At 48.8% G+C, this 14086-nt stretch overlaps 5 protein-coding genes across 5 annotated transcripts; 2 read left to right on the top strand and 3 right to left on the bottom strand.

Annotated features, from left to right (window-relative positions):
- Window positions 1–126: 126 nt before the first annotated feature.
- Window positions 127–1344, top strand: BDV38DRAFT_238631 (60S ribosomal protein eL22). The gene is made up of 4 exons (XM_032053686.1): window positions 127–271; window positions 424–459; window positions 528–724; window positions 785–1344. The coding sequence occupies exons 1-4, from the start codon at window positions 257–259 to the stop codon at window positions 909–911; spliced, it is 375 nt and encodes a 124-aa protein (XP_031917140.1). The 5' UTR covers window positions 127–256; the 3' UTR covers window positions 912–1344.
- rex3 (putative RNA exonuclease Rex3) lies at window positions 578–3725 on the bottom strand. The gene has a single exon (XM_032063088.1). It carries the CDS (start codon window positions 3281–3283, stop codon window positions 1313–1315), a length of 1971 nt encoding a protein of 656 aa, XP_031917139.1. The 5' UTR covers window positions 3284–3725; the 3' UTR covers window positions 578–1312.
- Window positions 3726–4378: 653 nt separating this feature from the next.
- On the top strand, window positions 4379–6582 carry BDV38DRAFT_220260 (lipase ROG1 family protein). Its single transcript, XM_032052780.1, has 2 exons — window positions 4379–4610; window positions 4665–6582. The coding sequence occupies exons 1-2, from the start codon at window positions 4534–4536 to the stop codon at window positions 6043–6045; spliced, it is 1458 nt and encodes a 485-aa protein (XP_031917138.1). The 5' UTR covers window positions 4379–4533; the 3' UTR covers window positions 6046–6582.
- Window positions 6583–8764, bottom strand: BDV38DRAFT_220247 (phosphatidyl synthase). Its single transcript, XM_032052779.1, has 2 exons — window positions 8172–8764; window positions 6583–8074 (listed from the first exon to the last, which is right to left on the bottom strand). The coding sequence occupies exons 1-2, from the start codon at window positions 8537–8539 to the stop codon at window positions 7120–7122; spliced, it is 1323 nt and encodes a 440-aa protein (XP_031917137.1). The 5' UTR covers window positions 8540–8764; the 3' UTR covers window positions 6583–7119.
- Window positions 8765–10712: 1948 nt separating this feature from the next.
- On the bottom strand, window positions 10713–13155 carry BDV38DRAFT_220211 (uncharacterized protein). The gene is made up of 2 exons (XM_032052778.1): window positions 13061–13155; window positions 10713–12940 (listed from the first exon to the last, which is right to left on the bottom strand). The coding sequence occupies exon 2, from the start codon at window positions 12928–12930 to the stop codon at window positions 10867–10869; it is 2064 nt and encodes a 687-aa protein (XP_031917136.1). The 5' UTR covers window positions 12931–12940; window positions 13061–13155; the 3' UTR covers window positions 10713–10866.
- Between the last annotated feature and the right edge of the window lie 931 nt (window positions 13156–14086).

Raw genomic sequence — 14086 nt, 5'->3', positions numbered from 1 at the left:
GCGAGGAAACAAACGGTACAAACTATTAGTAAGACAAGCGGTCAGATGACAGCCAGATACCCTAATCACAATTACAGCCCTAGTATGGCTTCCCAATGCGGATTAGTCACACGCACTCGCCGGTGGGATTATCGAAGGCTCCACTAGCGAGAAGTTTTAGATCTCCATCCCTCTGCAATCTTCGTTCCAGGCGCAGGATACTCATCTCTTTGCGACCAAGACTCCCTCGTCACCAACCCCCCTCAAATCAATCACAATGTCTCCCGCTACTGTATGTTGTCAATCCTGAAACTGCTTTGCTGTTCCCCCTGAGACGGCAGCCAGACGGCCTCTTCACATTAGCTTGTGCAGGATATCGTCATGGACTCCCTGGGGATTCGACATTATGGAACAGTAGGCTAATCGCAAACTTCCGGTGAATAGGCTCGTGGTCGTAAGGCCCAGAAGGTTACCCAGAAGGTATGTCGAGGAATCGATTCGCAAGCTAATTCAACGACTCGATGATCGCTAACATGTCATCTCTGTAGTATGTCATCAACGCTTCTCAGCCCGTGAGCGACAAGATCTTCGACATCTCCGCTTTCGAGAAGTTCCTTCACGACCGCATCAAGGTCGAGGGCCGTGTCGGCAACCTCGGTGACAAGGTCGTCATCTCCCAGGTCGGTGATGGCAAGATCGAGGTTGTTGCCCACATCCCCTTCTCTGGTCGTTACCTCAAGTACTTGTAAGTTGCCTCGCATCCGTCGCATGATAGCCACGACCCGTAATACTGACGGCCATTCAGGACCAAGAAGTACCTCAAGAAGCAGCAGCTCCGTGACTGGCTCCGCGTTGTCGCCACCTCCAAGGGTGTCTACGAGCTCCGCTTCTACAACGTCGCCAGCGAGGAGGCTGACGAGGATGAGGAGTAAATGTCTCCTCTCTCGGATAAAAATTAAAAAAATCGGCCAGGCTCGAGTACGCTCACATCAGGGGGTTTCCAGATTTGGACGGGAGCGATATCTTAATGGGAGTCCGTGCTATAGGTCCGGTCTGGAGGGTATATAGATGCGGTTGGTCGGGAGCGCATCAGCACGGCTCTGCGGCGTGATATGCCCGCCGGGTTGCCTCAACCTGAAAAGGCGGCATTCCATGGCTAGCCTCGTCACATCCCCGTGTTGGTGTAAGACTTCTACTCATGACGTTACGACTGGTAGATTTGAATTGATCCATCTATCACCCATTTGTTCCTTCATTCTCGCGTAGTTTGCACGGAAATTGCGTTTCGTCGGGTATCATATAGTAAAGTCAGCTATGATGTGGCCATCCTAAGTTAACCTAAATCTGAGCTAGTCCTCTTCTGCCCGGCTCCAAGTCCAAGTCGCCATATCGGGCCAGTATCTTCTGTTACGCCGGGAGGAGGCACAAGTTTATCATCCTGGACAGTCCATCCCTTCGTCTTTAACACCTTCCAGGCTTCTGCGGCCTTGACCCGGACCAAGTCCCCTGTAGCAATCGCGTCCTCTTTGGAATCATGCCCACGGTTCCCTCCAGTCTGTATGTGCCTATCAAGGTATTTCCTGGATAGGGTTTTGAGACTCATGCGGTTGGGTAGGCCCGCCCCCACTGGGTACAGTATAACGGTATCAATAACGGTAGGATGGATAATACGGCAAACGTTGAGGTCATTGTCAATGGCATGGCCAATTAAAGGCGTCTCAGGCTGTAGCAGCTTGAACAACAAAGTCCTTGCTACCGCGGGAGATTCCATCACCTGTAAAGGCGTTAACTTAACCTCTCCATCCTCGCTGACAGATGCAGTGGTCGGTGCAGCTGAGCCATCATGGGGAGCCGCGTTATTGTAATGTTCGGGGAAAACACCGGAAAACCGCGAATTGAGGTCGAGGATCTCCCCCATGGGCCTGACAATAACATCGAGGAGCTCCTTGCCCTCGGGCCAACTAACAGCAGTGAGCCGGATCAGCTCCAGCCCCAAAGTGGTGTATCCCATCTCGCAGTCGAAGCATACTGGTGGAAGGGGGCCCTTATCTGGCTGCACTGGAGTCTTTTCAAACTGAAGAATGGACGCTAGTCGTTTGGCCTCCGACACCTTGAAGACATGGGTATCGCCTTTAGTGCATCCAGAAGAAGTCCCTAGGGTCTCATTGCAGCAAGTGTAGTAGGCCTCCTTGTGGCCAGTAATATGATCTGTCCGCTTCTTCGGAGGATAGAACGGCTTGCCAGGGTGGTATGTGCATTGCCCTCCTGTTGTTAACAAACCATCCTCACGGCGGCCAGGAAAGACCTGGAATCGTCCACCACATCGGTCACACTTTTCCCATCCTTTAGACTCAATGACCCCTTTTCTTGCGCCCTCAATCTCTTCATCTGTGGGCGGTTTGGTCACATAGCCATATTGTTCCAATCCTTCAAGAGGCGTGACTAGTCTTCCCGCAATTGCTATTTCCTCTTTGATGCTCAGGCCAGTTGTAAGAACAGCCGACTTCTGATCTGCTTCACTCGGTGCTGTCTTGTAATATTTCTCATTTAGATAAGCTTTGACATCTTTCACCCAATCCTCTTTGCTCATCTTCGAGAGTTTAACGATGCGGAGTTTGATGACATTGCCGTATACACTCGCATTCCCTTTTGCCGTCTTTTCCTCTTCATCTAGAGCCATCGTGATGAGCTCATTTGGGGTAAGGACTATGCTTTTATCCTTATTTTCTTTGTCCTTTGCTATCTTGTCATTCAAAGCAGACATAGCAGCATGAAGCTTCGTCAAAATAGACAGCCGCACGCCATGAGACACCGGCGCTTTGGCCAACATCCTAGGATTCAGACTCTCACGAGGAGCCTTGCGTAGCGGAGGTCGTTGCTCCGGTTTTGCAGATGCCGATACATCATGTTTCGCTGTTGAAGGCTCTGCTTTGGAAGGAGGCGGTGAGATGTCCCTGGATATCGAATGGAGTTTCGCAGGGTTTTGGCCTGTTGGTTGGGCCTTGGTGCTGACCTTCTTTGCTGGTGTAACTCTTTGATCACTAGTTTCGTACTGAAGCGAAAGTGAAGGCTTGTCTTCCTTCTTCACCCTGTCAGCCTCAGCCGTTACCTGCAGCTTTTGTTTCTTCGGTGGCGGAGACTCCTGAGTAGTTGTAGGCTCCTTCTCTGACTGCGTACTCTTGGCGCTTTTGTCGACCTCTGCGGGTGGGTTGGTGATTTCGTGAGAGAACATGCAAGTTAAGAGAGCGCATTCCTGGCCCTGAGGACAGGGGATATCCTTGAATAAGCCAAGCGGAGCAAACATTGTCACGATATCAAGGTGGTTCTAGGCCGATCATATATGAAATAAATGTGAAGTGATGATATTTATGCTCGTATCCTTGAGGCCTTGCTGAGGTGTAGCTAGTCACTACAGGAATATGACCACAGACTTCTCAGGCCAATCGCGTGTGCAATCTAGGTGAACAAAATAGAGCTGGTCATTTCCAGCATGTTTTGTTCTTGGGTGTTCTCAATCTGGCCTAAATGGTTGGATGAGAAGTTGACGTAGAACCCCAGCGCTTTCTAAGTTCCAGTCAGCTTCAATGAATTACTGCATCGAAGAAAATCTCGGTGACCTCATCTGCAAGGAAGACAGAGTATATAGCATATATACCTTCAAGTACAATGAAGTGCATGATCTAAAGAGCTGTATATGTGGTGAATCGGCGGTCCTTCAAACAAACGATGCAAACGCCGCAAATCTCTTGCCGGATTGGTAAGGCATCAACGTTGATGTATAGCAGTAGTCGATAGATACGTATATACTATGAATTTGTAGCTGGGAAGCACTTCGCATAATAGAGAATTACTATGCTATGAGATACAGGGAATGGGGTGATTGCGAAATGTAGGCTGCCGTGCTCATCTACCTAAGTTGCTGTTTTGCCTGATATATATATATTGTTTAACTCTAGCATAGAAACTCTAGAATCACAAACTCCTATTTACACCACATACACAGCAGTAAAACCAAAATGATAGTCATGACCTCTCATTAGTGTACCCATAAATACCCGGCGAAACCTCCAGATTCATCAAGATCTTCACCAGTCTTCTATAATGAAGGTGTCAATGTGTTAAGCATACGCCCACGTGATTTGCCTGATCTGAAAGGCTCTGATTGGCCCAAGCGCTCCGGCGTACGGCATCTGCTGGTGTTGCGTTCGATGTTGCACTTCTCGGCATCTAGCAATCAATCATGATCTGTCCCTGACTAGGCGAAGTAGTAGGATCTCAGCACCTTGTCATTGATAGACATTTCCTCCTTCTTCCCAACCTATATACAAAAGCCATATACATGAGCAGCATTGCAAGCAGACCTGTCATAGGGCAGGAGCTGGCTTAGGCAGACACCTGCTTGGTAATCACCTGTAGATACGACGGAGAACACCCGTTGATGCTCATCGAAGGAACTCACAACATATACAGTACATAGATATATACAAGACGTGGGAAGTATATAAAACAGAAGAATAACGGTTTGAATCGTGACTAGCAAATTGTCTATGAAATATGGATTCGAGTAACCACAATGAGGATGCGGACGGGGTTCCGCGGAAAGCCGATCACCTTTGTGTCTTGATCCATGGGTAAGGACATCGGATCGATTCGACCACCACATCTGTTAACATATAATATGACAGATTCTGGGGTAACCCCTCTCATATGGACCACCTCGCAGCGTCACTGCGACAGCGATACAGTGAGGACCGCCTCCACGTTCTAGTCACAGAGCGAAACGTCGGAAATCTCACGTACGATGGGACCGAAGTCGGCGGCGAGCGAGTGGCCCACGAGATTGAAGAAACGCTGAATACATTAGCTGACAAAGGACATCCTATCCGAAAACTGAGTATCGTCGGGTACTCATTCGGAGGCCTGCTGGCTAGATATGCAATAGGATTACTCGACGCACGAGGGTGGTTCGACAAGCTAGAGCCAGTCAATTTCACAACCTTCGCGTCGCCACATGTTGGTGTGCGAATTCCCCGAAAGGGCGTCTGGGGCTATATCTGGAATAACGTAGGGCCCCGGCAGGGGTCTATATCCGCGCAGCAGTTGTTCTTGGTTGACTCGTTTGGGGACTCGGGGCGACCGCTGCTTAGCATTTTGGCGGATCCGGATAGTATCTTCGTGCGGGCTCTGACGAAGTTCAAGAATCGCAGTCTTTATGGAAATGTTGCCAATGATCGCACTACCATCTTCTATACTACCATGCTTTCGATGGTGGATCCCTTTCGTGATCCGGGCGACACGCAGATTAACTATGTTAAGGGGTATGAGTCTGTTGTGATTGACCCAGATATGTACTTTCTGCCTTCGGCGGAGCTGAAAGAGACTTTGCCATTGGGATCGCGTGTATGGGGGCAAATAACGAGATTTTTCACCACGGCCTTGTTCTGGGCCTTGGTTGTTCTTTTCTTATCCGTCGTCCTTCCTCTTTTCTTCTTGCACTCGATCTCCCAGTGGTCCCACAGTCGAGAACGAGTCCGGCTACACGATAAAGGAGAGAGCGCAACGCTCTTCAGACGATACCGGTTGCCTCACGTCATGGTAAAGGAAATGCAAAGCGCCATAGAAGAAGCCTACGAGGACGTTGGGTTCAGCCAGGACCCCGAATACGTCTCCACCACAAGCAAAAGCAGTCCAGCAGATTCAATCAGGCGACGAAACTCTCCCAGTCTGAAAGCTAAAGAAGCTGCAGAGCACAAACCTGGCTCCTCCATCACCATTCAGGAAGCTTACCCTCAAACACCAAAGCATGACCAGCCAAACAGCGCCCGCGAAGCAACAACAGGTGATACCATCAGCAAGAAGAGCCGAGCATATCCCACCCTCGCCCTGACGCCAGCCCAGACCACCATAATCGAGTCGCTCAACGCCGTGGGATTCCGCAAATACCCGGTCTACATCCACAACCACCGGCATAGCCATGCAGCGATCATCGTGCGGGCAGCTAAGCCGGGCTTTGACGAAGGCAAAATAGTCATCAAGCATTGGCTCGATTCTGAATTTCAGATCTAAACGGGGACCCATCGAAAATGCGGGGTGCGGAAATAGTCGCATAACTGCACCCCATCGAGTCCTCGTATAGGAAATATCGACAGAGTACACGGTTACTAATAAGCGTTCTGAATGGATCCGCCGCCCCGCGCCCACCACGACGCCGGTGCGTGTCCGCTTCTCGGCATGAGGGGTCAATGGTTCATCCCCGACAATATCAACCTGCTGTATACGTTACTAGTAGAGCATATCCATGGTTCACAATATCCAAGCAAAAAGCGCAAGGCTGAACTCACTGCAACGAATACACTCTCCGGTCCAACAGTAGGCAAGACCGGCCCTCCATTAAGGTCCCGGACTATTCTCGCGCTCAGACAAATTCATACTACTAGTAGATGACCTCTTCCGCTGAGCTCCCCCTCTTGGAATCGTGACGTCTGCTTGCATATTATAGACATGGTGTAGTGCTATTGAACTTAATATTCGGAATTGCCTGTTCCGTCTCTCCCGATGTGTGTGTGTGAGGCTTCAAACATGGCCTCGGCGTTACGGATACTACAGTGCTTGTAGGAGGCTGATTCGATGTCACGTCAGATATTCTACATCTGAGTCTCTACTATACCATGAAGGGCGTGCTTATGTGTCGTCAATGACGTTTAGTGGGGAGAGATGGAGTTTGCTGCTATAGACTAGCTATTATTATTTGTAACTTTAGACTGTTGTCCACAGCATGCTGATAGATATACCATTCACAACTCAATCAATCACGAAGTCTATCGGGTCTCATAAATTTGATCGCCGAAATGGCTTTCGTGGTATTGTGAACCTAAACTATCATCCTAGGATCAATGCGCACTGAATGACATCTATCCAGGATCTCTGGCAATTCGTATCTGAGAGGAAGACCGAATCTAATGGTGTTGAAGCAACCAAAGATGAAAGCAGACTGACATAAAAGGGAATCATAAAGCATCGTTAAATGGAAAACAAACTGTGCACAGCACAAAATATAAGAAGTATATCGATGACATGGGATATCATATAAATGTAAATGTTGATGAACGTAAAATATGGAAGTTTCCTAGTGAAAGGCAATCAATGGTTCCTAGCAGATTCCGAGTCGATACCGGAGTCGACATCATCTGCGATGGCGGACTCGTTGGCCTGCTTGCTGAGTTCACGTTCCATGGCAAACTTGACAGCTCCCAGCACATTGTCGGTGATCTTCTTGGGCGGGTAACGGGGAATAGTACCTTCCTGGTAGACACCCGTTTTAACAAGAATTGAGTACCAGTGGGAGTCACTGATCTTGTCAAACTCGTTGGTACCGCGGATATCTGACTCTGGGGTGTCGCCGACAAAATAGACGGTGTTTGGAGGACTGTTGATACCGTGGGTGTCCTTGCGCCACTGGCGAAGGAGTCGAGTGGCGAACTCATATGTTCCCAGTTGAGGTTTACCAAAAGCAATCGTCTGTAGGTCCTTTCCAGTGACGGCTTTGTAGAGCGCCTCTAGAGAAGCCCTGAGGGCACCCATGCCAATACGAGAATGTTCATGAGAGGTGGACCATACGACATCATTGTGAGAAAAGAATACGGGTGGGCCCTCGTCGAAGGTCTCGGAGCGTGTACCGAGACGTCCATTCTTCGACATGAGAACGTCCAAAATGATCTGCTGATCACCGGCCCAGTCTCGGCTATCAGCAAAAACGAAGATGGCATCAATGTTGGTCTGACTGAAATCGCGGACGCGAGAGTTCTTGTACTCCTCTTCTGTCAAGCTTCGGAATGGAGTAGTGTCGTGCCTTGTCTTGATGATATCTCCGGGAGTAATGACATCCTTGAAACCATAGCCCTCAGCTACAATGCGGCATTTCTCACCTACACCACCAACGACAAGGACGGTATTGTACCGCGCCGCCATCTCCCGCATGGGAGTGTGGCCGCAAATGAATTGGCCCGGCGAGACCTCCAGTTCGAGTTGCCGGCTTAGATCCAAGCATCGTTCTTCTTCGGTCTTGCCTCCACCATTTGTGACGAAGATATAGGGTCTAGAAGAGGGGCAGGTTTTTAGTTTATGTCATAGCACTCGATTTCGTCGACAATGTCACTTAATGGAAGGGAACAGTTTATAAAGGAAATGCTTACATCTTAATTCCATATGGATTGGCACCATTAATATATTTGAGTGCCTCAATGGCCGCGGGGATCGGTTCCCCTCCCCTGATAAGAACACCGTCAATGTCAAAGGCCAGCGCAAACTCATCAGTGGTGGTCAAAGGTCCTCGCAGGACGGGGGACGCAACGCGGGGTGACCCCTCATCAGATGAAACCTCATCTTCTAGGTGTTGCTTGGCCATTTCCATTTCCATAGCCGTTTCGTGAGAGTCAACGGAGGCCATCAAATGCTTGGGAGGAACGATCACATTGGGACCGCCATAAAGGTCGGCCCGAACAGCGTCCAAGCTGGATAGCCGGCGGACCCTTTGGGTGCCTAGACCGTCGGTGGTCGTCATCTTCGTTCCTATTATTGTGGGTAAAACTACGGGATGACCTCAGATAGTGGAGGTTGTGGAGTGACCTGTGTGGGACCGGCCGGCAGAAGGCGAAACCGTCAACGTTCAAGATCGATCACCACTTCTGTCAACGAGATGGTCTCAAACCCGAGAAACGGAAACACAGCTCGATAAACAATCCAAGATTAAGGACAATCAATGAGCAGAGATTCTACCAGACAATGGGATAAAGAAAGAGAAGAGAAGAGAAGAGAAGACCGGGATTATGCAGCAGTACCGCGATCGTCCAGACAAGAACAGCAATGGGCTGCACTCTAAGAGTATTTAGTAGAAGGAAGAGGGACTGATTGACCAAGTGAAGTGGAGAGAGAGGGTCAAGGTCGCGAGGATGAAGCCATTAATATAAAGACAGGGCACAGCGGGTGGAGTGAAGAGCAGCATTGTTTGGTTCATGGTCAATGCAACCCGTGGCTCCTACATCAACCGCTCCTGGACGAATTCCTTTTTAGAAATGGAATCATGCATTAACGTGCTCCAGGAAGAGACTCCACCGAAAGGAAAGTTTACCGGTGCTCTCCGGTCCATTCCAGGCAGCGACGCTGTGATTGATTATTTGTACTGAAGGGATGCCACATTCTGATTTGCTCGACGCAGTGATCAAGGCGCCCACCGAGTCGTAAACCATAGGACGCCGGTGCTCGATCGCTCGAAGACGGTGGAGTTGATGCGCAGTAGAGGGGTATCAAAGTGGATACGCGCAGGAAGACATCCTGACAATTATCTTCGGATCGTCGTTGATATCATCGAAAAGGAAGATTGGGAGAGTGGCTGTGGTTACGGGGGATGATGTGGTTGTTTTCCTTGTTTGTGTGGTGGTGGCTTTACCCTTTACGTTTCCCGGTACGTTGATTACTTCGATTTTACCTTTTGCACTTGCGTGGTGTCTTGTAAAAATGGACCAGAGTCTCTGTGCCATAGTACAAGTAAGTACCGTACAGACCGTATTGTGTACTGCGAATAATACGCTCCATGGGAAGGAATGAATGCCTCAGGTATGGTGGAGAAGAACTATGGTCGATATCTTTGGTTGACAGCTGGAGAATATGGAGAATATCGTGAATCTTGGATCCACATCTCTCCACAGCATCGTTGCCAAAATAGAAATACTATGTAGTATGTACATACTGTACATACATACAACGCCCGATTAAACATGACACATTCAAAAGCATTCCATTCAGCACATGAAGAAAAGTTGGGGAGGGGGTTTTTTTTTTTTCTTTTTTTATTATTATTTATTTATTTATTTTTAATTTAATTTTGATTTACTGTTGCGTTTCCTCTCAACTTCCCTCCCCTATCCCCTTCGCTTCTCTTTGTCTTAACCATCCATCTTCGCTAGCCCTCCCTCATGCCCTCCACCCCCTTCTCAGAATGAGGGAATTTCTCATCTCAACAGCCGCCCCTGACGTCACTGCGGGTGTTATCTCCGAGTAAGATGTTTGAAGAGAAGCATGCCGTCAATATCCATTACGGCGATGGCGCAGGCACAGATACCAGGCGACCTATGGGATGTGATTGCCCAGCCGATGTCCCGAGGCCTAGCGACGAGTTCCATGCGTTCATTGGGTCCAACTCCGAGAGATCCTCGCCAGAAAAGCCGCCGCTGCGCTGCAACGTTCTGAAAGAGTTTACAAGGTGCGACCATCAGCCTCAGTCAGCCATTTTCTAAACCTTGCTGCATGTGATCTTGACGGGACGACTTGGTCTTAGCGTCCGTCTGTGTCGGATTGGCACCATCGTCGCCATTATGGCCAAAATGGCTGGTTAACATCCCTAAGTATCCCACCGAGTGGAATGTTGTTTCTTCCTTGCTATTCTCCTCGTTCTCTTGACCGAGAAGGGGGTTAGGGATTTTACCAGTTTCTGCAAGAATGATGGGGCACCGGCACGGTATGTGTGCTTTGCTATAAGGATTATCTCCGCTGTTGTTTGCGATAGGCGAGGCTTTGGCCCCATCCTCTAGTCTTTGTTATACTCGTCCAAAGTTTATTCAGTAGTCAGAATAAAGAAACGATCAAGGAAAAGTCTGAAGAAGATAAAAGTAGTCAGGTGAGTAGTATACCACAAAGAACCAGTCCATCCTCAATGCTCACCTCTCCAACTAGGTACTCGTCCGAAGGACATACTTCTCCCCTCTATAATTATCAAGAAACGGTATTCTATGAATATATACATAGTACACGGGCCTTCACCAGGAATTCAGCCACCACATACTTGATCGAAAGAACAAATACAACAAGAAAGGAATAAACAAAAGCTGGCCGTCAGTCTACTCGAAGAATTAAGTCAGAACCTCTCCTTGATGGCGTCAAATTGCGCTCTGACGATGAACGCCTTTTCTTTGCCATGCGTCCCTGTATTTCCGTTGAGGACCGATCACCAGACAACCTGTACGATCTAGGTCCGGACAGAGAGCTACGGTTATATCCACTCCAGTAATCATCTGGTGAGTAAGGAACAGTCAATTCCTTGGGTTGTGGTTTCCCTCGACGTATTTGCACACGTTTAATATCATCACGCCGCACGATCCTGGGTCTAGACACAATTTCCCGGGCTGGACTAACGGTCCGGGACAACGGCATTCGGGGATACTTTACCGGCGCATTCTCGTCAAAATAGTTTCGTTGCTGGCCTTCATTGTTCGGTGTTCGAATTTCCCGTACAGGAGTGAGTGGTCTGAAGTTTCCAGAGTGTCGAGACGTTCGATGAGGCCCCGAGCTTTCATTAATATTGATGGTCTCAAATTCATCACTGGAGCTGTCTAATAAGCTGCCTTTTGTGTCGGCCTCCTGATATGAATGACGAACTGCATTGCGAGATACTGGTGGCTCAGGAAGAGCTCTGGCAAGCCCCATATCGGGGCCCCGCCAGTAATCACCGATATACTCATTGCGCTTCGCGTTATACGGCCGTGGACCAAGGGGCGATGATTTGCCGTATACATCGTTCTGATAAGGGAATTGTGCCCCTTCACCAGCAACGTAAGCTGGCTGTTTTGGGTGGCCTGAACCAAGGTAAAAGCCGGTACCATTCCGCGCTCGAAAGGCGTGAAACAATGCCCGTGGGTTATCAGGGAGCCCTACTCTTGGGGACCGCTTGTACCTCCGGTTATTACTGTATGGAGCTTGCATGTTTGAATATTTCGGATAGGGCTTGTTACCACCAAGGAAACTCCTTGGCCTGGTGACATCCTCTTCAAACAATGTGTCACCACTATTAGGCCTTGTGTATGTCTGTTGACCCAGCCTCAATGGTTCTGGACAGAGAGTGTACGCCGGCTTGTCAGGCAATAGGTCGGAGACTGTCCGCGGGGATGACTGACTGACTGAGGGCTCGGCATCTGAGCTGGAGGATATAGCAAATCCAATCCTTCCTGGGCTGTGTATTCCCGTGGAGCCATAATGGTAATCGTCATCCGGGCCAGTTACAACGACTTCTGGGTTCTGAGGACCGGCGTGAAATGGAGACATGAGCCTCGAAGTCTCGGTGTCCCCGTGTCCTGCACGGTTTGACGGGTTGGGACCTGGACTCGGACGTCTTGGAGGTAGTGAGAAATCGGGTGGTTCCGCCATAACACCTCCAATCTCGAAGAAATCTCGGTCCTTTGGTTGCTGATACCGCCGTTTCATTTTCCTGCAGCAGAAAAATACTATGACCCCAAGTATAAAGAATCCCGCAATGCCAGAAGAAACAGAAACCCCGATAACAGCACCTGCATTAAGACTACTCTCTTTACCGGCCTCTGCTCCCGATGTTGCATTGTGAGACGTCTGCGAGCTGCTAGTGGTACTTGAGGTACTCTGCTCAGTGTCTGTCGCTGATGCCGGACTCTGAAAGGTGGTGAATGTAGTGGATGGATGTCCTGTTTTCGGTAGTGTAGGATCTGCCGATGTGGTCAAACTAGGATTAGGCGAGTGTGTCTCGGTAGTAGGAGCGCTCGTAGGCGATAGTACAGACACAACCGTGGCAGTTATTGTAGCATGTGTACGAGGCAACGATCCGGATATCGAGTCACAAATGCTGTAGACACTTGAATTGATCGCCACTTCAATTGGGCAAAACGAGATGCTGCAGCGTAAGGCTGCTTCCCCCAGTGTATAGCCGCTTTTTGTGTTCGTTTTACACAGACAGCTGATATCGGACACGGACGAACAAGCATTGTTCGGATAATCAGTGTTGACGAAACTCTCAACACAGTCTAGAGCACAGTCGGGTATGGTCTCGAATTGGGATACCGGGAGTTTTTGGCCATATGCGCCTAGGACTAGAAGAAGCGAGATTGATGATAGAAATGCGGTGGGTAGCTGTTGAAGAAAAGATGATAACATATTGCAGTACCTATTTAGATCCGACTTATCAGCAAACCGTACAGCTCCGATGCAGAAACGCGAAAGAAATAGAAAGACAGGGCTTTCAAAGAGAGAACGTCATTTAGTCTCATCGATCTCAACAACTTACCACAACCTCAATATCGCAAGGTGATTTCTGCTTCAGAAGTCATATCCACTTATAGAAGACCATAATAAGGAAGCGGACAAGGTAAATCGGATGGATCTTAACGGTATACAATAGCAGTAGTGGTACAGACACTGTAGGCAAGGTGGTACTGCAGAGATGTGAGGTCGGAATTGAAAGAGAAGACATGAAATAGATCATGATTAAAGCTTAGCGTGTTCGATGCCATATTGTGGTAATCCTACTCCGCACGGCGTCAAAAAGATCATCGTCTCTCGCCATGGCGCTGAGTGGCCGTGGTCAGAGAAAAGCCTGGATCTGAGACGAACCCCATCAACAACACATCTGTAAGCGCCCTCATGAAACATAAATAACCTTTTGCTTGGCTCGAATCCCAGAATAACCTGTAAAGGGATGCATTAAAGTGGGTAAGCTCTTTGTTTGGGCGAGAGGGACGCAAACAAGCTCGGTACGCGCCGTGTTGGCGCCGATGCTGCAGAGCCTACGATGCGTGATGTCAGATCATCTGACTCCAAATATAGATGACTTCTCGTATGTAACAACACGTCTAAACCTTTGGTGGTAGTTAGGAAGACCGAAGGATTGGGTGACAAATAAGAAATAAGGCAATGTTTTTTATCTCATGAATAGTGACTGCAGTCTTTTCAGCCTCCGTTGTTTCGTACATCCTAAAGGCTTATACTCTTGGGCTAAAATAACTTATTATTTCTATTATTTCAAAGACCCTGACTAAGTTTACATCTTAATCTGTTCTCGACTGCCAGTACGGTCGTAATGGCCCGGTGGCATGGGCTGTACATACCCGTAGAGCATTAGCATAGTTTGCAACGACATACACCGTGATAGGAGCCTTCCCATACGGCATAAGTGAAGAAATCCTTTCACACGTAAGAGTAGAACTGTTCTACACACAGCGAGGCGCTTGTATGGAGTTTTACGTCATCTCATAGGGTCGTACCTGAAGAATCCTTCGACTTCCTGATTGGGCAATACCCACATAAGCCCGGG

Source organism: Aspergillus pseudotamarii (genome assembly GCF_009193445.1).
Source record: "Aspergillus pseudotamarii strain CBS 117625 unplaced genomic scaffold BDV38scaffold_9, whole genome shotgun sequence".
NCBI classification, from domain to species: domain Eukaryota; kingdom Fungi; phylum Ascomycota; class Eurotiomycetes; order Eurotiales; family Aspergillaceae; genus Aspergillus; species Aspergillus pseudotamarii.
This window is presented reverse-complemented; position numbering and strand designations above follow the sequence as displayed.